General features: G+C 35.6%; 2 protein-coding genes across 14 annotated transcripts in view; both read left to right on the top strand.

Annotated features, from left to right (window-relative positions):
* LOC119067860 (tyrosine-protein kinase Fer) overlaps positions 1 to 19244 on the top strand; it is a 38593-nt gene extending 19349 nt beyond the window's left edge. For 6 of the 10 annotated variants that reach the window (XM_037171103.1, XM_037171102.1, XM_037171101.1 and 3 more), the window contains exons 4-15: positions 7543 to 7639; positions 8093 to 8288; positions 8757 to 8894; positions 11047 to 11310; positions 11378 to 11549; positions 11758 to 11940; positions 17475 to 17849; positions 17918 to 18218; positions 18300 to 18428; positions 18658 to 18780; positions 18847 to 18906; positions 18975 to 19244. In XM_037171103.1, coding sequence (XP_037026998.1) covers positions 7543 to 7639; positions 8093 to 8288; positions 8757 to 8894; positions 11047 to 11310; positions 11378 to 11549; positions 11758 to 11940; positions 17475 to 17849; positions 17918 to 18218; positions 18300 to 18428; positions 18658 to 18780; positions 18847 to 18906; positions 18975 to 19117 — 2181 coding nt within the window. In that variant the 3' untranslated portion in view covers positions 19118 to 19244. The other 4 variants (XM_037171107.1, XM_037171108.1, XM_037171109.1 and 1 more) reach the window with 3 other exon arrangements.
* Positions 19245 to 23689: 4445 nt separating this feature from the next.
* Positions 23690 to 24849, top strand: LOC119067864. Of its 4 annotated transcripts, none has more exons than XM_037171118.1 (2): positions 23690 to 23911; positions 24121 to 24849. In XM_037171118.1, the coding sequence occupies exon 2, from the start codon at positions 24125 to 24127 to the stop codon at positions 24764 to 24766; it is 642 nt and encodes a 213-aa protein (XP_037027013.1). In that variant the 5' UTR covers positions 23690 to 23911; positions 24121 to 24124; the 3' UTR covers positions 24767 to 24849. The 4 variants fall into 4 exon arrangements, with proteins under 4 accessions (XP_037027013.1, XP_037027012.1, XP_037027011.1 ...); XM_037171117.1 differs by having other exon boundaries at positions 23690 to 23907; XM_037171116.1 differs by having other exon boundaries at positions 23690 to 23818; positions 24099 to 24849.
* The last annotated feature ends 542 nt before the right edge of the window (positions 24850 to 25391 follow it).

Here is a 25391-nt window from a genome sequence, read left to right on the forward strand (position 1 = left end):
TTTTTGTTGTTGAAATAATTGATATTCAATCGCGCATATAATATAGTATATAAGTCACATGATCGATTGTAACGAAAATGTTTGCGAAACTTGAATTTTTGACAATCAATATTTTTAATACCATTTCGACGTGTTGTATTTGCAAACGTTTCGATTTTGAGTAAGTATGAAGATATTGTATGCAAGCACAGTGAATTTTACGTCATTCGGTTGTTATGTAAGAACACTGTCGATTGTGTTTATTTTGTGCAGTCAAATTGGATAATATTCAACAGCTGTTGAAAATTGGGTGTCTTTCAGTACAACTATGAATCATCTAATAAATCCTTGCTTGCGGTTCCTATCCCCTCCAATTTTCTCTTCTTTTAAATATCTCGTGTCATATGTATAATCTTCACACTCCAATCAACTTAAAATTTAAAACAAAAATTATATCAACAGCTACCTATAAATTAAAGATGACCCGCAAAGAAGACGAAAACAAGTTTACATGTTCGTTTTCCCTTCCTTCAAACAAAACAAAAATTTTATTGTGCCTGACTTCTTGGCGCTTTTCTGAGAATTAGACGGCAACTCTTTGAAACCATTTCTTTCTTGACCATTTCAACAAAAAAAAATTGATTATGTGAGTTACAAAAGGTACATACAAGTCACTGGTTATAAGCCATTTTCAGATGAAATTTACTTGTGGCGCTGGCTGTGGGTTTTTGATGTTTTTCGAGAGAAAAAAAAAAGTTTTATTTTGTTCGGTTAATCAAGTGGTTACTTACACACACGATTTCGTAATATTTGATTTTTGTTTTCTTATTTAAATGAACTTTCCGGCGAATATATACGTCGTTCGTTTTAAATGCGCTCCTATCCCCCTCTCTCTCCCTGATAAGTGAACATTAAGTATATACCTTCAATTTAGTTCAAACTGAAAAGCCATCCAAAAGGTTTAAAAAATCAACAATATCTGATTAATTGAGTATTTATGTACGTACGTTGTGTGTGTATTATTATACTAAAATCATTTATCTTGTGTCGATTTAACATACGAATTAAATTTTATACACATAACGATAATAAAAAAGTTGGTTCCACTCAATTGTCCCCAATTAGTAGATAGGTTACATGCTGGACTGAACAACAGAATGAAATAAATTAAAATTAATAAAATTTACACGCATTAACTAACCATACATGCAGTTAGTTTTCTGAAAGCGAAAATTCTTGCTTATTATTATAAATAATGAATGAATGAATAAACGAACGAACGAATGATATGGATCTCAGACATTTATTATTGGGATTAATAAAATGTCTGATTCGATCAAGAAAGATCTAGATCGGCATATAGTATGTACACTATATAGACACTTACCAAATTTGAATGAATTATTTGATGTAGAATCTATATGTTCGTTCATTGCACATTACATTGTAGATGAGATATACGTAATTTAGATTGTTTCAAATTTAAACTGACTACCCACACATTGCATCTACTTTCAATGTAAAATCAACATCATTCCACATCTTGCACTTGTCTTTGCAGTTCCGGTACAATTATTGTCATCAATTGATATTGTTAGTTACCGTGCACATTGTACAAACTAATTACAAAAACGTTGAATACAATTCAATGCATAATTTCCACGTTTAATTAAACTGTAGATACTGCAGGAGCTCATGTAATACGTATTCTGATCGAGGAAAATATTGACCACTACGGATCCGAAAACCTCCTTACGTTTGATACGATATCCCGATAATAGGATTTGCTGACAATTCGATGAACACGAAGAGATTCTCGTTTTTTCTAAGTTTCACTTTGTTAACATGCTCTGGGGAGTCGAGATGTTTTGTTATTACCATATAAAATAGAGAGCCATTTCTTACTAATCAAAGTTTTACTTACTATTCGAAAAACTTTGATTGACCAATTTATCTACCAAAGTAGATGTTTATTCCACTTAGCATAGTGACGTTGTATGCAACTCGATGCAAAATACCTCTATTTGCATGACGTTTTGTCATTATGTATTTTTATTCGTTCGGTTAAGAATATTACAATTCCGGCAAATAATAATTTTTGGTAAATATGCATTGGTCGTTACAAATTTTTTCAAAATAGCAACCATCGTTATTTTGAACGGATAAACGCAACAACACAAACATCATAGCTTTGACATAACATCTATAAAAAAGATCAAAGTCTAGATATCGTTCGTTTATTCATGTCCATGTTCATGTTCAATGTTTATTTACATGCTACATGCGTCGAAAACCGTTCTTTTCATATTTTAAGCACTTCTTTCGACGCCCTCAGCATGTCATAATCCATTACATAACTCGGGATAAAAATGAAAAGTCTAGTTTTCGTGTGTTTATTGACCTCGGCTTCGCCTCGGATCAACTCTACTTTTCATCTTTTTATACCTAGTCATTTCGTTAGGGCTTTTTCACTTCCTTTTAGCTGTCAAACATTTACAATTCTAAATGTTATTCAACTTATCTTTTGAAGTAATAGATTTACCGTTTACTGTGTGTTGGCAACGAAAATTACAGTAGTTTAAATCTCGTACTTCAAGAGCCAAGCAGTACCTATTTTTGGTAAATTTATTTGGAAAAGGAATTACATAACTGTCGAAGCCCGAGTGGCCATGTTATGCCTACTTCATTATTTGTACTTTATGTGACGCCCTTTCATATTTGATAATGTGAAGAAGTGGCCATTTGGCAAAAGATTTAGTGAAAAATTGACTTTTTCAAAATTTGACAGAATTTACCGAAATTTACCAAAATTACCAAATTTATTTCTGTAAAATTTATCCAAATAAATACGAAATAGGCCCTGGAAACAAATGATATTCGTGAATTGGAAATAGGTTTTGTATCTAAGAGAGCTATACATCTACCATATATGTAAGAAATGCCTCAATTGTAACTATTCTACGAAATTCAACTGGGACCTAATTTCGAATTAAAGCAAAAAATTGATATGCGAATAATATAAATGTCTTTTCAAATTCTCACAAAATTATTAGACCGTACACTTTTTTCCTGTAAACACCTTTTGTTGACTTTGTTAAACAATTTATTTGTATTTGTTTTTGTATACATAACGATATAGTGTAGAGATTAAACAACGAAAAAATAAAGAATGAATTCACCTCTAATCTAATCATTTATTAACAAAAAAAAGCGAAACGTACAATTACTTACACACATTAATTGTGTAATAAAAATTAAACAAAAAAGTTTTTATCACACTGCAGACTGCTCATTTGAATTTTACCAGCTTACGTATGGATTTATTTCGCGACTGCAACGACCATACTATAGTTGAAAATAATAGAAAAATATTATTGAATTTGGAGCATGGATTATTTCAGAGAAGGTTTTTTGTTTGCCTGTAATTTATTAACTTCAAAGTAAATTTTGGCAATAAATTTCAAGTTGAACGAAACGACTGACTGTACGATAGAAATCACTTTAATTTGAACATTTTTTTCTTTCTTGTGAAATTGAATTTTCTATTATTGTTATTTTCGTATACGTAGTGCTTTTTCGTTCGTCTTCTCTAAATTTAACGAAATGGTCACCTGATTAATCAATTGAAGTAGAAAGTCCATATTTATATATTGTGAGCACACATTTTTCTGCATTATAATGGAATATATTGTCATGCTCATCGCGTTCACTTACTTTTTACCTTTCTAACTGTCTTTTAACAACATGATATTGCAACCCAAATCTGTTCAACGTTAGACTGGAATTTCATGTTTAGAAAGAATTTGTGGAATTCTGATTGTTGAATTCCTGTTGATCGCTTCACCGTTACACACATCATACTTTCAACGACCCCAAAAACCGAGCTAAGAAATCAATAGTCAGACTAGACGATTTTCCGAAGTCAGTCGTCATACGAAATTGAATTTATGATCAGAAATTCTAAAGGAAAATTCTTAGACTTTATCTGAAAGAAATCATTGTTTTCTGACAAAATTGTGCGTTGTATCCAGTGGTGATAGTTTCGAATCGTAGAACCTCGTTCGTTATTGTTTAACTGTAATTGTAGGTTATTCGATGAAGGAGTTACACCTTGCAACTCTTTTTCTATATAAGATTCAGGACTTTCAGGACCCGCAAAATGTCGATAAGAATTTTCACCAAATTAAACTGCGAGAGTGGATAATGTTCCGATCAAGTTATTGTGTTGCCTAGAGGTGAGAATAATAAAGTAATCGGTGTGAAAACGATCATATTTCTCACTACCTCTAATTGATTTGTCATGGATGCAAAGCATGTAACACGATATTCACCAGATGCATCTAATAATCACCATGATCTCATTCATAAAAAAATTGTGAATTTCGATTAAACGTAATCTCCGTTATTTTACAGAGATTCTCTAAATTCAGTTTGTGAACATAACGAATTCAAGTTCAAGTTCTGATATGCAATAATAATTAATCTCTCTCTAGATACTCAACATCATAAAAACGCATGAAATGAATACACAAATCTCCTCATATTACTTGATCAGATCATCAGCTATATATTGTTGACTAATATAAATTTTGCCAGAGCGTTAAAAAAGCCATACCTGGGTTTATACATACGATAATCTATCCAACGATTGGTACGGTACAGATAAAACAAGTTAAGCACGTTTTTTGATTAATTTAATAATAGCTTCGATGCTACATGGCTTAACGCTGATGTTTTTCATACGCGCACTTATGTTGATTTTTCGTTGTCTTTTTTTCCCATTCTCTCTTCTTTCATTTATTTTTAATGTAATGTATTCGTCGTTCACAAATGGTATTACAATAAGCTTACATCACAGCGTAGGGAAATAATATTTTGTTGTTTAATCTTCATGAATATTATCAGTTTCGTTATTAAATTGTGTTGAGTCATCCGCTTTGTAGACGATTCTTTTGCGCTTCATTTAATAACCGTGGACGTGAGTGGTGTCCTAGTTCAAAGCGTTCGTAAGAATAATAACAGAAAAAAAAATCTTAATAAAATGTTGAAGGAAGTGACGACTATAATGGAAATTTTAACTTATCAAAGCAAAAGCTATTGATTCCTTTTTGTTTTACACTCCAGACTGCATGCATAATATGCATAGTATGATGATGCTGTGTAACTTACATTTATTACAAAAAACTTATTTTACGTTCATTGCTGGCTCAAAGTGGCTCAGTCGCTCAGATTATCGCTAATGAATTTTTCAACTTTTTTTTCGATCGAAATGTAAATGCATCTCTTGTGCACCAAAATCTAAAGCATGCGTCTACAGAGTCTACAAATTGAATAAGATTAAGTGATAGAACTATGTTAGCAGTGTCTGGTAGCAATATTGTCATTAATGATTGTTTCTTCACACACATTTTTTTACGTGTAAGTGGTACTATTCCGCACATTAAAACAGTGTCATTGCTCTTTAACGTTACATCGAAATTAATACTGCGTTTTGCAAGTTGTAGTGCTGGGAAGTTGTCAGTTCGCTGAAAGTATCAAGTATATAATAATGGGTTTACCGAAAGGGAATGGGTTTAAAGTGGTTTCAATGTGATGTCATTGTAATTGACAGTAAGCCGAGCAAAAAGACGATAAAGTTTTTCAGCTTATTTTCGTTGTGATATGACAATGTTGCGTTCAGAAAGTGCTTAGGTGTAGACAGTAGACAGAAGAAAGCAATGAACTCTATTTCGGCAGCTTTTTGTTGTTTTTTTCTTGTTTGTAGAAAAAAACAATTCATTGTAAAGGGATGCCATGTCAAAGGCGAAATTGAGGTCATTTTTCTGTTTAAAAAAAATGTTTGAGAAATGCCGGATTATGGGAACTAGAACTTACACTGTGAAATTACGTCTTGATTTTCTTTAATTTAGCAACGATATATGATTGGTGCCATTATAAGTGTATTTTATGTGTCTAAAAGTAAAGCAAAACGTTTCGCGTTTTGCGAATTCTAGAAGGCATTTTCACGGTAGACTTTATAGGTGAACGGCGGTGTATATCGTTTCAAATCGTCTAATTATCATCTCGTTTATGAAAATTAAAATAAATGATTTTATAGGTAATATCATACGTGTATATATGTAGTTGCTCGTATGATAGACAAACAAAAAGTCGGTTTGAAGACGTTTTTTTTTTTTTGAAGAATAACAGCGTGAGAAAGAGTAGTATAACGTTAACCTTTCTTGTTAATTAAAAATTATTATAAAATTTATTACTAACTATACTACACACATAAACGTAATAAATTTACCATCATAATGCATTTTGTTCCATTGATGCTATGAAAATGAATTATTAGACAGACATCTAATTCATGCATGTTAGGATGTATGATGAATATTATAATGTGTTGAGCAATGTGAGTGAGCATACATAGTGTTCTCAGTTTTTTTTTCTTGATTATTTATTAAGATTGTTTGTTAGTTGGTCGGAAAAAATGTTTCTTTTCAGCATCATATCATACTCGTTGAAACGTTGTGAACTTTACTTTCGCTAAATTTTTTATATATCGATTTCGGTCGTTAAGAAACCTGTACTATGTACGTGCAAAAAGTGTGTTGAAGCCAAATTTAGCAATTTGTTAGCTGTGTTGAGATTTCTGTTTGCAAATCACGGTTGCTATAGATTTAATTTTCGGCGATAGGACGGGGTAAGACGACAAAATCGATCGAATATTATATTCGGCTAGGCTATGGATATACGCGAATGAATGGATGGAAAACATTTAAATAATGATGTTGATGACGTTGAATCTAATTTTGCTGATGATGGTTCAATGGAATTATGAGCTGTTCTACAGTTCTACTACAGATTGAGGAGCACCTCCCGATGTCTCCATTTACAAAAGTTTCCTGGCCACTTCGCCCTCAGACTAAATAATGCCGGACAATGACACATAAAGTGCTTTGTTGTGTATCACCTTCTACAGTTTGGGTCACCATTAGATCCCATCTTATTCAGATGGTATCTTAGAAAGCTATGACCCGTCAAGACCACTTCCTATCGATTTTTTTTCACTTGTGCTTTCTCGAACTACTAGATTTCCTGTAATTTTGTTATAAGGTATCTCCCAACGCATTTCAATCTTTTAATCGTATGAAGTAACCAAATCATCAAATATTTTCCTTCATTTGTTAAAGATATATCTACCAGTTTTTGATACTAAATCTATCACTTCAATAAAATTTTATAATAAATCTCGCTATGAAGAGAACACGAGAAGACCTCATCCAATATTCTTGAAAATTCGTGTAACTTGAAAAAGACTATGAAAAATCGAGCAAACATTTTCTCTAAAATAGGCTGTGATAGATTGAAAAAATATTCATCCAAATTGGTTGCGAGTTACTAACATTATCTTGTCGTAAACGAAATATTGGGACAGATATTTATCGGTATTTTCTGATACAAGCCCTTACATTCAAGCCAAAGTAATAAAATTGTTCCACTTTTAGTAATAGTTTATGCACAAAATTGTCGCTTACTGATCAGCGTTGCTAATTTTTTCATTTTCATTACTTGCAGTTGACAGAGGAGGTGGCAAAGAAAAAGGTGGAATATCAAAAACACTTAGAATACTACAAAGTCCTGCGGTCTCGATTCGAAGAGCATTACATCAAATGTAAGTTTAAACGATTTTATTTGAAACTTGGAGGTTCAATTTGGGATAGTTTTTATTGAAAGTAAAATTTTCTCCGATACTTAAAATTGACTTATTTGTCAGACCCTTTGGAAGTGCATTATTTATTAAACAAACCGGTCAATGCAAACAATAATAGGGAGATTCCGATTTTCTCTTATTAATTATAAGCTGACGAAAAATTTATGATTTATATGTTGACTCATCATTCATTCTGTATAAGAGAAGCTACTTAGAATTCCCAAGTTTTACGTCAACTTATAACTGAGCATCAGTGAAAATCGCAATCTCCCTAATAAAAGTAGGTCGAAATTTAAAACTCAGAGATATGTTGCTTCAAATAGCGCATTTTGAGTAGAATTATCTCGAACTGATCTTCAGATATTCTACCATTTCCATTTATATGAAACTAATTTGTAATTTTGTTGAATATAGCGGGTCGTGGTGGCCGAAAACTAGACGATGTTCGAGATAAATATCAAAAAGCGTGCAGGAAATTACATTTAGCCCACAACGAATATGTGCTGCTAATTAGTGAGGCGATCGAAGTAGAAAAAGACTTTAGAACAATATTGCTTCCAGGTTTATTGGAACATCAACAATCAATCCAAGAAAATTTTATAGCCGACTGGTAGGTGGTTTTATTTTTTACACCTAAATTGTACCGAACATCAACAATTTTGCTGGCTTCACTAAACTTAATTAAATGTATGGCCGTGCGTGCGCGCATATACACCAAATTCAGATTACTTTCACATACTGAAATTATTTCTTCTTTTTTTTTCGAATGAAGAAGAGTCGTCTCTTGTTCACAGTCGAATGGAGGAAAGAAAAATATATTTCCTCGATATAACATAGATTTATTGTACTGGCTGTATGATATAATTTATAATTATAACTAAATTTTCTAAAAATATATTTTTGTTTAACTGCTTGCACTGACCTTGTGAACAGATTTTTTCGTAATTAATTTTCTTTTTCTTATTTTTCTTTGCTTCTTCCTTTCAAGCAAAATGTTTTTATTACAACAAAACCTCAGAGACTAAAATATTTTTCAATTTGAATTATGCTGGAAATTGACCCGATTTACTATTTAAAGGAAAAACATATTGCTCGATGCCTCCAGACATGGTGATTTTACGGCGGACAAATTTCAAGAGATTCAAAGGCGAATCGAATCAAACTTGCAAAATGTTAATCCGGCTGAAGAATACAGGGAGTTTACAGAAAAACACAAGTGAGTATTTTGGCTAATCCGATTTGTTATTTTAAATAATCCCATCAGACGGCATAGCTTTTCGATGCGTAATATCGCCATAACAGTAACCAAAATACACCACCCAACACACTATTGTATGATTTCAATCCAATTCATTCCACATGTTCGTATGAATCTGATCTTTTTAACGTTTTATGGATTTGTGGAAATCGCTATTCAATTGGGGATTCACTCAATGGACTTTTGAGCGTAGTACGAAAATTCTAACATTAGAAAGTGGACTTTTGCGCGTAGGATATACACTTTTGTATTTTGGGTGACATCGCATGTTGGATGTATTGGATTGGAATCTTATAAGATTATGAAATTTGTTACTGTTAGGAAATTACAACGGTTGTTATGTCATGCGTCATTTTTTTGGGTAATCTAAGGCTAGGGCAACTCTAGATAATTTTAGGAAGCTTTAGGGAAACTTGAGATATCCCACGGGCCTGACACTATTCACGCTATTCTTCATTTTTTAAATGCTGCTTTTCACAGAGTGTCCAGCCCGTGAGATATCCCAAAAAGAGATATCAAAATTATTATTGCGTGAGGCCTGTTTCAAATGAATTTGTTCAATTTATTTCGGTGTCTTAGCGTTGGCATCGCATTGCGCTAAAATAAGACTCGGAATCGGTCAAAAAATGACAACCTAAAAATTCAGGTCAGGTCAGATAATTTCACGAAGACAAACCTGACCTGGACCCGTTTTATTTATCCCTAACATTATATCATAACAATGGTATGGTAGTCTCTTCAGTTGGTCATCTGGTCATTGCTGACTACGGAACACAGGACTTATATGTTTGAAAACGAATGTTCACCTTTTTTGAGTGGAAAGCATTCCACAATAAATTCGTAATCAAATCTACTACTTCTTTCGTTTATAGTGTAGTTTCGTGCTCAACACACAAAATCTTTTACTTCGATAGCATCAACATTATTTTGCTATATAAGACCACATCAACCAAAGATCACCGTTTATCTTTGTCGCTTCTTTCATTAATTTTTTTCCGGAAAATGGAAAATCGATTTTCCGGCAGGAAAAGCCATTTGTATGAAAAACGTGATCCAAATGACTTTTTTGAGATTTGGTTTTTGCGTTAGTTAGAGTGATATTCAATGCTGAAATATTAAATCAAAGCACTGTCAAGCTATTTGAGTGACGTCAAAGTCAGCTTCGGTGCTAGACAGTGCGTTGGTTAAATACATACTTGTTTCTTGAAAAAACAAAATGGCGGCGGAATGTTCCAAGAAAAAGTGACACGAAAAATTGTTCATTTTTGTAACCGCCCTGGCGGTTCCTATCCGATTTTGATGTAGTTGGGCGTTTTTGAAAGCTAATGACTGGCACTATTGAGTTTTCACGGCGCAGCTTATGATCCAGGATTCCCAACCTCCTCCAAATTTAAGTTTTCGTTAAATTTTGAACATTTTTACTCTGTATTATTGTGGCAATTTAAATTAAAAAAACTCGAAATTTTTAAAGAGCAATTGCGTAGGCATCATTTCTCATACCGGTAATTGATAAGAATCTCTTCCAGGTTCTAGAACTCAGAGATTTTACGAGTTTTACTAGATTTTTTTGTTTTCTTTTCACTAATTGCTATGATTGAGATCTTCAAAGATCAGTTCCTACGTGTTGGGCACTCTTCACCTCAGAAATTCACACCTACATCGCTACATCTTCCAAGTACTAGAACCAGGAAATCAACGAACTTTCATCCGAATTTTTGTTCTTTTTCATGAAAAATTCATAATATACATCGTGAGGGATCAGGCGGTCAGTTCTTATGCTATCTCATAAATTGATACTTCATCTTCTCAGGTCTAGAGCCTATAGATTCAACGTTTTCAGTGGTTCCTGAGTTGATCAATATTGCATCATGTAGGAACTGACCTGAACCCTTAGCCTAAATTACTAATTTACAATTGCTGAAAGCGAAAGGAAACACGGGAAATACCTTTGCTGATAATTGTACAACTAAAAACTAGACTATCAACTAACAATTATTCGTTTTTTAGAACCAATTTAATTATTGCAGAAATTTGTTGCGTAGATTATGTCCTGATTGACCTTTTTACCTTGAATTTATATTTCTAATAAAATTTAAATTATTTTTTTTAGAACATCTCCAGCTGCCCCAGTGATATTCCAATTCGATCAATCTCTCATCGAAGACAAAGATTCGTTAGGCAATAAGCTACAACCAAATTCGCTTACCGTTGACAATTTAACCGTCGATTGGTTACGATTGCGGTTAACCGAATTTGAGTCGTCAATAAAGGAGTGCCAAGAGAAACAAACCAAACTAATGGAGAACGGAACAACAACGTCGCCATTAACGCCCGTAATTAATGGGGTTAATGGCGGTAGTAAAGATATGAACAAGTAATGTACTTGGAATTTGCGGGTCGGGAATGTTGATTAATTGGAAATTATGTTTTTTTCGGCACAGACAATCAAAAGACTTAAATACACTGCGATGCCAAGAACGACAGATGCTCAAATTGGCCGACATGATAAAGACTGCACTGAATGAAGTTGGATGTGAAGAATTGCCATCCGGTTGTGATGACTTGTCAGTCGATCAGGGTTTTATCGAAAACAATGTGAGCTTAGATCAACCGGTAAGTGGTACAAACATTTTTTTGTGTTTCCAATCAATACCATTCATAGGTGACCGGATAATAAAATCGACGAGATTAACCTATCAGTAGATATAACGAATTCAATGTCTCTGTTGCAAATTACTTGTTGCTTTCCATGATGCAAATTATTACTAACCATTTGGTGACGGGGTAAAATACATAAACAAAAACCTTTTAATTGCCTTAGGACCACCATAACTCATCATTCTTTCTACAAAAAGGGGCTGAGGTAATATCCATGATCAAAGCTCCATTTAAACGAAAATCGGCACCAATCAGTTCGAGTCAATCTGCCACATCAAGCTCGCCAAAAACAATGCCACGCCGACGTGGCTGTTCGGTGACTCGTTCTGTTAGTCTGGGATCATCGGTAAATAGTTTGAATATGGAAAGCATTTCTGGTGCACTGGCTGAGAGTGACATTGACAATATGAATTGTTCGAATATCTATGCCGAAATCGATGTGAATAACAGTGTGTTGGTGTGTGCCAATAACAAACCCATTAACCATTCCATGCTGAGTGATAGTAGCACTGACTTTGATAGCGACAGTAAAATGTGTTTGAGCTCGGACGGTGAGATGAGGAGTAACGGTTCCAAAAATAATTTACTTGAAGTGGTCGAGGTGAGTGACGATATTGTGCTGGATAATGATAATAATGGAAACGTTATGTGGAGTGGTGGTTCGGTGGACACTCATCTGGACAACATTGATAAAATCAATAAGATTTTGGATGAGAAAATATTGGGCAATACGAAGAAAGAGGTGAAAGAGACGACACCGACAAGTATCCAAATAAGTCGATTTATCGTCACGAAACTGGATGAAAGCGTTTTAGGATTAGATACTGACCATTTGAACAAAAAGTTAAACGTTCGTGACTCGAATGACGATTGCAAAACTGAGAAGCGAAACAATGTCATCTCGGAACCATATTCTGAAAATCATTCCACAGAGCGAAGGAAGCCCGAAGCTAAGGACCGTAGTAGTGGGCGAAATGTTGAGAAAAAGAATCGTTTCATTGCTAACAAATCCGTAAATGCATTCCTAACATCAGTCAAAGAACTGAAGTTATCGAGAAAGAAATCAGACGAAGATGTTTTCGAAGAAATCGCTTCGGAACCAGTGAAAAGCGGGTGCATTGAAACGACGTCGATTGATGGTTCAACTTCATCTGAATCAACAACTACGTCGTCCTTGGCCATCAAGGCTTCAAGCTTTGAGGACGATGCTATACTCATCAGTCAGTCAATCGACGAGCCGCAAGCCGGCAGCTCGAAACAAGCTAAAACCACATTAAAGTCACGTCTCAAACATAAAATAAAATCAAAACTGAAATTTAATATCAAACTAACATCCAGCAAACCGGCTATTTGCCAGAGATGTTTGAAACAGCGTAAAACTCAGCCGAAAAATTTGTTTGGCATTGAACTAACCAAAGAGTGGAGTGGTGATGGCTTAGTTGAAATTGATTTATGTTGTTGCTCAGTTGACGATTTGAGTGGTGTGAGTATTGTTGTTTTGTTCTGCCTAGCTTCGTGTTGTTAATCATTTTCATTGTAATTGCACTAGTTGAATGTATCTTTGCATGGTAAAGACACCGCAGGTATGTTTACATATTAATGTCAAAGTGCACTTTCCATTGTCCACCGACTTAAAATTTTAAGGAGAGGAGATCTTTATCACCAAGGCTCTTCAAAGTTCGAAGTTAGTCGTTCCCACCCACTAACCAGTCAAAAATAAGACTTTTTAATGTAACACCAAAAATCGTAAGGGACAACTTACAATTCTCTCGAAGCTATGCGCTACGGTGGGTTCGCCAGGTCGCGAATCTGAGGGTAGTATGTTTCTTGCATGGACCCCAACCATAGATTTAAGAAATCATCTTAATTTTGTCCTCATTTTGGTGAATGTGACCGTCGGATAGAATGACTGAAATCGCACCCAAAGACATTAGGGCAAATTTCCGAGAAAGGTTTGGATGACAATTTTTTACAACATCCTTCAACCAATTAATAGGGTTGATGCAAACACATCTGTTCCTAGAATCTAATTGACGAAGTAGAAGGTAAATGACCGCGAGGTTCCCAAACTTTGGCAACGAATTAATTCGGCTCTTTATCCAGTACAGGATCAACAACATCATAGTATTGAGTTGTGAGAATCAGATCCAATAACACTTCCTCTTCTTGTCTTCTTGGGCTAGTACAAATTCTGTTCATCTCATCACATTTCACAATCAAAACTATCACTTTTACTGTACGTGTGCACTACTCTGCACTCGCTACACAATTACGAATCCATTTCTTTAAACACCCAACCCAAAATGCACTAAAATTGATTTCAATTTTATTTTGAATGAAACACACATGTAGGTAGCAGCCCATCAGGAAGCACAAACCGAATATAAATTTTCTTCACTCACATCGACATTCATAACAAAAGTTATGTGCCGACGACCTGTGTCGCTTGTTCAAAAATAGTTACATAAATGAGTGCAAAAGCGGTGCAAATTATTTTCGCGCACACTTTTCGTTTCAAGTAAAGAGCATCCAGCGACAATGTTATCAGAAAAAAAGTGAAAGTGTTTTCATTCAAAAAAAAACGATGGTTTGTTGTTGCCTGTTGGGATTGTGTGCATAAATACTGTAGTGTTGCTTTATGGTTGTGATTTGTTTCCTGCGACCCCTGCTATTTCGTTCATGTTTGTTTATCTTTTCCTCATTTTTTTTCTTCTGTTTAAGTTATTAATACGCTCTGTATACAATCTAAACTATCTGACGGACAAAAGAAAAAAATTAGTTGAAAAAAAATCAGAGAAATGAACAGGGTGAACAATTACATGTAAGCGTGGCACAGTAAGTAAAATTATCCAAACGAAAGTCACACGAGCAATCAAAATCGGTTCACACAACGAACTCACAAAAATAAACAAATTTCAAAACCATCTTCGAAATAATAAACCTTGGGTTATGGTATAGGTAGTGGATACTAACAAATCACCTAGCAAATAATTCCGAATACTGAATGAACAAGAGGGAAATATCGATGATATTGACAAAATATAGAATAGCGCTCGAGAGTTGGCATGATGGTTCACAGAACTCTTAAATCATCAATCGGCTACTCTGCCCATCTACTTATTCTAAAAGCTCAGTAAATTCCATTTTAAAGTCATAGATATTTCGTAAGTAAAGTCCGGAGTCGGTAGCTTCAATCACATCACAAACATCACTCCATCTCTCACCACTTTATGCTTGTATTCGCCTAATTGCCAAACTAGACATTTTTTTTTGCGCAATCGTTTATCACATTTAGAGTGTTGTTGATGCAGAAAATATCCCATTCAAAATGTGATACACAAAAAAAATTGTTTTGCGAAACAGTATGTTGTCCAACTCTCGCCTATCCTTCCCACACAAAAATAAACAAATTTTTTGAATGGCGCGACGACGTTTCCAAAAAGAAAAACGAATTTTCATTCCATATGACTGTCAGTGCTATAAGAAAGTTGTAGATAAGTGAACCGGATTGTGATTTTCTGTGATGATTATTTCGTCAGCGTGTACATGAACAATTTCTTATTGTTTTGTTAAAAAATTTGCATATAATTCTGAAGCTTGATACGGAAGGAACGAAGCCAGAGCTCTGAAAAATGAGCTCTTGTTCGTCGAGTTGGTCGGACGTACAAAATGTACAACTACGACCTGAGCCACCGATTCGAAAAAAGCGAGTCAAATCGTTGCTGGTACAAGAGATCTTTATTTGTTCAGACTTATGGAATTTAGTTTGTTGCAAGCTGTGTATACACATAAGTTAAGGTTGTCGTGCTAAATGTTTTCCTTTTGTGCGAATCAATGATATTATACTCGTTACACTCTTTTTCCGTCAATCTATTTTGACAATATGCCAATTTTTTTCTACCAAGTTCTTACGGTTCCAGTTTTATTTTTGTTGAACAAAATGATAATACCATCAACGATCCATAGGTGATATCGATCTGCTGTATTCTTGTAAGAAAAAATAGCCCGAAATTCATCTTGAAAATTTACTAAATGAAACACAGGTAGATTGGATGGGGTAATCGAGCTGAAAACGAAGGAAATTGTGCCAGTATTCTTTGGATTTAAAACACAAATTTTACTAACTGCCCCATGCGAAAGGTGACCATTTCATAGCAATTTGCCCCTGCGAAAGTAATCCATTACATGCTATTTTGCACTATTTTTGGGTTTATTTTTTTCATTTTTCTACGTGTCAATCAACTTTCGCATGGGGCAGGTAGTAAATTAGAACACATGCTGCTACGTAATTCATTGCTGCGGAAACACGAAACAACTTCGTGATACTTGCAAACTGACAAGTATTTTTAGCCCCGTACGAAGTACTGGGGGCTTATAAGATTAATATGCCGTTTGTAACATGTTGAATTGGAAGCAGACGGTAAGGGCAAAGCATTTGTCTATGTTCATAGATAACGAATCCGCAATAAAAAAAAATGTCCGTCTGTCCGTTACCCGTGACCCCTCTAGCTTGAGTAAATCACAACCTTTTTTCAAAATTCTTTTTTTCCCCGATTGGTATCGACAAAAGAAAGGTCAAGTTCGAAAATGGGCATGTTAGGGTCGGCCCTTCCAGAGCTAGAGCCCTATAGGTGTTTTTCAGTCTTTCGACGATATCTACCGAAATACGCACGCAATAGCTACTTGTGATATATCAAATGAAAGGTATTGACGAGTAGAACAAAGTTGCTGAACATTGTTTTTGAGTAAGATGCAACGCGGGCTCGTTGGGAGGGCTCAAAGGTCGTTACTCGGCCCTAAGTGTTTTTTGCACATAAATCGAGTAAATCTCATCCGATTTTGCTAGATTTAGTTTTTTATGGAAGATAATTGAATACCGAAAAGAACGTGTCGAAAAAAGTTTCAAATTTGGGCCCTTCGACTAAGGCCGCTACTCGGCCCTAAGTGTTTTTTTCACATAAATCGAGTAAATATCATCCGATTTTGCTAATTTTTGTTTTATTTGAGAGGTAATTGAATACCCAATGGAAAGTTGGCAAAAAATTTTGTTTTTCTAAAATAATGTCGTAAATTGTTGGTTTTATTTGAGAGGTACTTCGTACGGGCTTTCGTAATTGCGCTATGCGCAATTTTAAAAATGAACACTTTCAGTAAATTTGATCATGCCCAACTTGACTTGCATTTTGGTAACAGACGCATTAGAGGGTTGTAGACGTATTAGGGTTCCGGGCGTATTACGGCTAAGGACGTATTATGGTTACGGACGAAATAGGATTACGGGTCGTACGGGGCTAAGTCGCAGCAAACGCTCCGACTGTTCTGATGCCTTGTTTTAAAGAACTTGCTTCGGTAACTGTTTTTCGACAAGTGTATTTGTACACCTTGCCGTCGGCTTGGATATAAACACTCTACACTTGTCGGAAAGACAGTTACTGAAGCTTGTTGCTCAAAAACCCGCTTATGAGTTCGCTTTTATCACAAAATGGTTACTTCAAGTAAAGAATTACTTTCGCAGTATCGATGTAACCTACTATTCTGATCTCAAATTAGGTCTGGAAATAAGTTGCCAGCGACACTTGTTTTTAGCTAATTTTTCAGGGACTGTTTTTAACATTTGAATTGGAAAACCAAGTTTCTGTAGTGCTGTTTAGTAAGAGGAAGTGCTGTTATTTGTTGCTTTAATTTTTTGCCTTTGTGCTAACATTTTAGTTTTTAGTAGAATTCATCGCAAACTGATTGGTTTTTTAACTTACCCCTGAATGGCTGCATTTTTATCTTGTGCATTTTACATCCTTTCATATACCTTTACAACTGAAATCACCATACCATCAAGCGTCTCATTCATTAATTTCTATTTAAATTTTCTGTCCCAATGCACAGATGACTCTTGCCACAAATCGTCCGCTCTACGAAGAAGAATGGTTCCATGGTGTTCTGCCGCGCGAAGAAGTTGTGCGACTGTTAAAGAACGAAGGCGATTTTTTGGTGCGAGAAACAATACGGAACGAAGAAAGTCAAATAGTATTAAGCGTTTGCTGGAATGGCCATAAGCATTTCATTGTGCAAATCACAGCCGATGGGCATTATCGCTTCGAAGGTCCCGCTTTTCCCAGTATTCAAGAGCTAATTATGCATCAACATCAATCCGAAGCACCGGTGACCGGTCGATCCGGTGCTGTATTAAAGAAACCGGTACTTCGCGAACGATGGGAATTGAGTAATGACGATGTGATACTACAAGATAAGATTGGACGAGTGAGTATTCATCAATCTGTTTAATATGTCGGGAGCAGTCTGATAACGACTTTTTAAAATAAATTCAGGGAAATTTTGGTGATGTGTACAAGGCTCGATTAAAATCGTCGAAGAAACAGGTTGCCGTAAAAACGTGTCGAATGACTCTGCCTGAAGAACAAAAACGAAAATTCCTTCAGGAGGGACGAATTTTAAAACAGTACGATCATCCGAACATTGTTAAATTGATTGGCATTTGCGTCCAGAAGCAGCCCATTATGATTGTCATGGAGCTGGTACCTGGCGGATCCTTGTTAAATTATCTACGAAAAAATGCTACCACATTGAACACCAAACAGTTGATGAGTATGTGCCGGGATGCTGCATCTGGTAAGTGTTGATGGCCGACGAAATGTTTGCATTGTTTTGCACAAAGAGGGATTTATTAACTATATTCATCAATTGTGGCAGGTATGCGATACTTGGAATCGAAAAATTGCATCCATCGTGACTTGGCTGCGCGCAATTGTCTGATTGGCTACGAGAATATTGTTAAAATATCAGACTTTGGCATGTCTCGTGAGGAGGAAGAGTATATAGGTAAAAGGAAAAATTCAACTAGTGTTAGTCTCAAGATTTTCCCTTCAATTCAGTCTGACCTCTTTATAATTTAACGACAAACTCTAGTTCGGATTGGTGGAATCAGGTCAGGCTAGATGAAAATGATTTTGAAAAATGAATCGAAACTAAAATTCTTGAATCTGAAAAAAAAAACCGAAAAGTTTGTCCAACAAATTTTGGTTGCTAAAGAAAAATTCTTTCCCCACAGTATCTGATGGCATGAAACAAATTCCAATCAAATGGACTGCGCCGGAAGCCTTGAATTTCGGAAAATACACATCACTTTGTGACGTTTGGTCGTACGGGATATTGATGTGGGAAATATTTACAGGTAGCCAGCACACAATCCCACCACTTTGATGCATTTCTTTAACGAATTTCTCTTATCTGTATTTAGGAGGCGATACACCGTATACGGGAATGAGTAATTCAAGAGCAAGGGAGCGAATTGATTCAGGTAATGCGAGTAGAAAAGTGCACCATTGATCGGTTGTAACTGAGCGATCTCTATTTTCTATCTGATAGGTTATCGGATGCCAGCACCGGACAATACTCCACAAGAAATGCATAGGCTTATGTTGAAATGCTGGTCATACGAGCCGGAAGCAAGACCACATTTCGAGGAAATTTACAATGTTGTTGAGGCTCTATTGGCACGGGAGATGTAACAGAGTTTGTCAACAATTCCACAATTTTATCATCGCATGTTTTGTTACGAGCTAAAGTGTCCGCGAAATACAAAAAATAAATCGAAAGATCGATAGCTGCAACAGCACATTTTTCTGTTTTTATTCACACAAAAAAAAGGAAGAAAAAATAGCTTGGATTAAGTATAATGGTGGCAAAACACGAAAAAAAAAAACTCCTCAATGTGCCAAATGAATGAAAGGCCAAATGATTATGTTTTTGTTTGCTTGCTTGTCCGTTCGTATAAAAGTGAGTTGTAATTTTATGTTCATTTTGCTGTTTCAAACATCCGAAAGTATTAAATAAAAAAGAGTCCAGTAGATTGTTTGGCTTGTCGCAGGTTTTTTTTTCAATTTTTTTTAGTAATCATCGAATTTCATCATTTTTATCGTAACTCTTTTATTTACCATTTTTTTGTTGTACATTTTAAAAATAAAATTTTATTTTACGATCGTAAATTAACTGAGTTTTATTTGGTACATTTTCTCTTCTTCCTGCAATGGTTTTTGACCTGTGCAATTATTTCGAGAAAATTTATGAACGGCGCCCAGGTTCAGCAGCAGTCAAGCGAAATGAATTTTTTTTAACGAAACGTTTCATTAAGAACAACTGCAAGTAAAGCCGTGAGTCAATTCCAAAAATGCATAGTCAAAACATCTTACAAAAATGTATCTAGAGGTCCCAATTTTACAATTTTGTAAGTCTCTGAATTTCTCATCGAAAAGAAGTATTTTGGACATGAAGTTCATCCGCTGGAAATTCATTTTTCAAATTTTTCCCTACTAAAAAAGAGGAAGTGAAATTTCAGCATTGATTCGCTTCAGCTGTTTTTCGACTGATCCACACAAAAAATCAAAACTGTTTACACGTCTTTATTCGGTTATACCACGACCGCGCGCGTGGATGTAGCAGCTTCAACCGTATAAACAATAATAAGACAGTTATAGTTTTCATTGTTCGTGTGGATCAGCTGAAAAACAGCTGAAACAATTTCATGCTGAAATTTCACTGCCTCTGATGGTAGCGCGAAATCATTAAAATTTTGAATGAATTTCGTTAACAGAACAGTCTTGAAAGGTCTCACTTTACCAGGAAGACTATATTACCGAGCAGCTTTAACTGCAAAAAGAAAAATGTTGGTAAAGTTGTTCCGAAGTAAGGCTTACTATCGGGTCAGGTCGACCTGAAAATTTCAGGTCAGGTCAATTAAAATCATGACCTGAAATGACCTGAAACCTGAATTTGACCTGATAACATGACCTGAATATTATCAGGTTGACCTGAAATTTTTCTAGTTTTTTCTAAATTAGTTTTGTTAATATGAAATCGATGAAATCGAAAAAGCAATTGATTCCTGATAAGGCCTATTATTAGGTTTTTATTGTCGCAGAGCGGACATGTCTTTGTAAACAAACCCAAAGGTACGGAAAGTCGTACAATCTTCACTAGGATCATTAGCTTCACTTCGAACATTTTTTTTATGGGGTCAGGAAGTAACTTCTAGGACTGAAAGCTCCTATCAGCTAACCTGATAAGGTTTAATGACTCGTTGATGCCAATAAAAATTTAAAATGTTCAAAGTGTCGATACCCAATAAAGATTGTGCGAATTTTATGGATGATTTGCGTTCCTATTCAGAGGCTTAATTCGCGAAACAAATTTATTTTTTCGTTCCTTAAGTTCACTTTGATATTACAGAGAAATTGGTTAGAGAACTACCCTAGGTGAATATTGTGGGCTCAGGAACCACCTATGCACCAACTTATTATTCCAAAGTACATGACCATTGACCAATATCAGGGTACATTTCAGAACTTGCATTCTAATCACTTAACTCTAATCTGTTGGTCTGTTGGTAAATTATAACGTCAAAAACCTCAGACAATAATCAAAAGTCTCTACATTACAATGGCAATTATGTGAGTACGAATGAACGATGTTTCGTAAACATAGTAAAGCTTGAATGATTTCTGGCTCGATGGAACATCTCGTCAGCGTTAGAATATCAGCTCCAGCCACAGGAACTGATGTGAGGACAAGAAATCACGAGTCATGCGACTGAGGCAGTTGAAAATGGAATTAAATACGAAAATGTATTTCGGATTAACGACTTTTATTGAAGACTTTGATTTTTTCTAAAATTCAATTTCAGGTCATCAGATCATTTCGGGTTATTTCAGGTCATGACCTGAAAACTCAGGTCAGGTCAGGTCAAAGTCAATTTCTATTTCAGGTCAACCTGACCTAACCTGTGGTAAGCCTTAAATCCGAAGATACTGCGATAAAAGTGTAACTTTTGAAGCTCGGCAACAGTTTTTCGAGTATGGCTTCGGCGATCATTGAACGATCATTTTTTTGCATTCATACTCAAAATAAAACAATTCTATCATAGCCAAACCACCGAGCTAATGTTCTTTGAAGAAACTGCCTTCACTCGAATGCTGAAGCAAATAAGAAAAGAAAATCGCAGTGACTTACATCTGCTACTGTCATTTTCGGGCAAACAGCTTTGCAAAAAGTCATGGTGAATCGGGGATATATTCTTGTCAAAGCATCGTTGTGAAAGTATAGAAGTGAAAGACTAGTTTGACCACCAATATACCAACCCGAATACGTGAAGAGATCGATCAGTGCCGTAGTTTCGTGTTGAGCCACTAATAAGCGTAAGTTCACCCCCACGTTCCCTGGTTGTTATTTCACCTTTAGACTAAATATACTTCTGATTGACATACGATAGAACATTATTTCGACTTTGGTATAATTACTGTTATTACTGCTATTCACTGCCACTCTTTTTGAATCTAATCTTAGTCTAATTAAATAATTATGAAGAAAAAAAAAGTCGTACCGAATAGCGTAAGATGGAGATTCGGAAAATATTTAACGGGGCGGGCAGGGCTTATTCAGCACGTTTTCATTACGATTGAGATTATTATTTTGATTGAAAAATTGTCCCAAAATTCGAAATCACACAAACAATGGATATATGTAGAAGAACCACGGCAGAGTAAAATAATTCAGACCGCTCCTTCATTTTTGAAATGGCGAATAAGGGACCTAATACAACTGTAACCACGAATTTTGACTAGCCGAACGAACACAATTTCATCCACAGAGATCGGTTTTCATACAAATATTGATAGGGTTATATCTCTATGGATGAAATTTGACAATTCGTATGGCCTTGGAACAGACCTGCGAACTAATGAACACTGACATAAATTGAATTAAATTTATTCCCGAAATATAAGCCTACTAGATAATTCGGATCACTCGTCAAATCAATCGCTCATGCCTGGTATATTTTCTTCTGCAATAGAACCACGAATTCGTTGAAATGAACTGAAACTTTTTACCTTCATCAACACACTCCAAGAACAGGCACGAGAACAGAATTAAAATAAGGGGACCACTGCGGGCTTTTTGACCGTTAAAAAATCTATTCTTGTGCCTGTTCATGGAGTGCGTTGGTGTGAGGTGGGAGGATTTTCTTGAAGAGAAAGATATTCGATTCTCCCTAAACACGAAATTTGACTGGCCGAACGAACACGATTTCATCCACAGAGCTCGGTTTTCATACAAATCTTGATGAGGTTATGTTTATGAATGAAATTTAACAGTAATTTGACAATTCGTATGACCTTGAAACCAATGAATGTACAAACCAGGTATGGTCTGTCCATACAAGCCGGAGGAAATGACGATTTCATATAAACAAACTCACCTTTCAATGAAAATCATCGAGAGGTGAGTTTCTTTATATGAAATCGCTACTTCCTCCGCTCCACACAAATTTTGACAATAGACCATACCTGTAGAGTATACTTTCATTGCTTGGAACATTGTCGTTGGCAAAAATTGATGGTAATCAAAATGGAGGGTCAGGCAATCTTTTATAGACTGTTATGATCAGAGCGAGAGATCCGAAGACTAGTTAATTTAACTTGCCTTGGGGTACTTGTCAAAATATTGCTTTCTCTTTCAACGTGTTACGTTGAGAGCGAGAGGACCGAAGACCAGTTTATTATAAGTTGCCTTGGGGTACTTATCAAAATATTTCTATCTCTTTCATCATAACACTCTATAATAAAATAACTTCTGCTTTTCGCATATATCAGGCAAATAAATGATGAAAATGAAAGCCTAGATCCGCACATTGCCTTAGTAAAGCACACAATTTTCAATTTTGATTAGAGATTGATGATGCATAAGTAGATAAAAAATGTCAACATGGCGTTGTCGGCTTAGTAAATTTTCGTTCGTTTTTATGAGAAAAAAAAATCAATTTTGACAATTCAAGACTCGTTTCCAACTCGACAACCGTTTCAAATATTCATCCTGAATTTTAGAGAAAATTGATGTGAAATTCTTAAAATTTTCGCACGTTTTCAGGTAACAATCTTAACATCAAAAATAGTTGGTACAGTCCTGGACGCATACTTCATGTTTACACACACACACATTCTACAAATAATGGACATTTTTCTTTTTTTTTGCTGTTTGTTCCGAGTCAGGCTCTCTAGTTAGAATATTTATCTGAAATACTGAAATAATTTTATCAGTCGCAGTGTAGCTTTTGAACAGTAAACACGTCTCCACCAACTGTCAACTTTCATCGTAAAAAATCAAATACAAATTCGAGCAATAAATAATCGACCATCAATCCGTCGAAAATACACTTTTAATTACACTAACTACGAAATAGTCATTTGTGTGCCTTTTTTTTGGACGACTGACTTTAGGCAATTTCGCGGATTGTAGGCCGAACGAAGTGAGTGAGTATAATTTTCATGCTTCGGGCCGAAAAAAAGGGCAATTTTTGATTTTTTTCCTTCGAGTTTTCGGCCCTTTGCATGAAAACTCACATGTGTACCTGCTTTGGACTATTGATTTTAGGCACTTTCGCTACAACCCGCGAAATTGCCTAAAATCAATCGTGCAAATCATGTACACAAATAACCATTGTTTTCGTCAATTGTTCTAGAAAAATGAGTTGGTGTCCAAATACAGATCTATCGGATGATCTTAGGACCTCGTTGGACGTGTATGAAGATCTGGACAATTACGGCCTAAGCAAGTGGAGCATTCGACCAGGAAAAGCTCCGTTAGATCCAGCCGAATATGGTGATGATGATGAAGTCCACAACACGCCGCCTGACGCTATGGAAGAAATAAAATTCGAGGCTTATCGAAGGAAACTCGTATCTCCAAAGAAAACGAAGCAAAGAAGATGGCCTGATGATGCAACAGAGGATGACTCGGTAGAATTGGAAATATGTAAACTTATTCGGAACACTGGCTCGGACCGCGAGCCACGTCATAATCCACTTAACTCCTCAACAACCAGCAAAACTGCAATTGCATTAGACAAGTATCCGGTTGCTGGTGTTAACGGACTGTACTTGACATCGGATCATTTCAAGTTCAACAACGTGTACTTCCATTCGAAGCCGGAACCGAAAAAGGAAGGAGAGGAACCAGTCAAGGAAAATGGTGATTGTATTGGACCGACTACTAAGACAGCGCAGTCAAATGAGTTAAAGGAGCCAAAACATGTTGTGTCAGAGGACCTATATGTGTCGCCGGCACAATTATATGCGATGAAAGCGCGTCCTCATCGAAAATGCTAAGAGTTTCTAATATTGCGTATCGCAACGAAAATTGGTCTTTGTTGTTACACAGTCGTTGGAATTAAACATTTTACTTACGCGCATCGTAGAATTGTTGCATTGAGTTATTTATGGCATACTGGCGCGGCCGTCCAACAAAGCGAAAGTTATACAGCGCTAGAGTGACTAGCAGGTGAGTGACTAGCGATAATTTCCATTTTTCGTACTCTCCATCTTTAGAGAGGGATTTTCGTGACATCCTAAACGAAATATTTCATTGAATTGCTCTCAGGCTAACTGAATCGATTCCAGCTGTAAAATTTTGAAAATAATGTAGTGTTAACAGTCAAAGGGGACCAACCAGCCTTGGCAAGTTATCTTAACGATTGTAGCTTGTAAACGAAAAGGAATTGAATTCAACCTAGAACGTAAAGCCACTGACCAGTAGATAAAATCTCCAGCAGTATTTAAAGGCAACTGTAAAATCACTTAAACCAGTGCTAATTGCTTGTAAAGTTCAATGTTCATATATTACACGGTTTAGTACTGACAGATCACGAAAATGTGTGGGATCCAGTGACTATATTTCGGAAAACATTTTCCGATATTTTTCTAAATCTTCCGAAAGAAATTCAAGAAAATATCG

The sequence above is a fragment of the Bradysia coprophila genome, assembly GCF_014529535.1.
Source record: "Bradysia coprophila strain Holo2 chromosome X unlocalized genomic scaffold, BU_Bcop_v1 contig_130, whole genome shotgun sequence".
NCBI classification, from domain to species: domain Eukaryota; kingdom Metazoa; phylum Arthropoda; class Insecta; order Diptera; family Sciaridae; genus Bradysia; species Bradysia coprophila.

Bases quoted from the DNA above. Each gene is read 5' to 3' on its own strand.
- LOC119067864 (XM_037171118.1), top strand. From the start codon at position 24,125: ATGAGTTGGTGTCCAAATACAGATCTATCGGATGATCTTAGGACCTCG.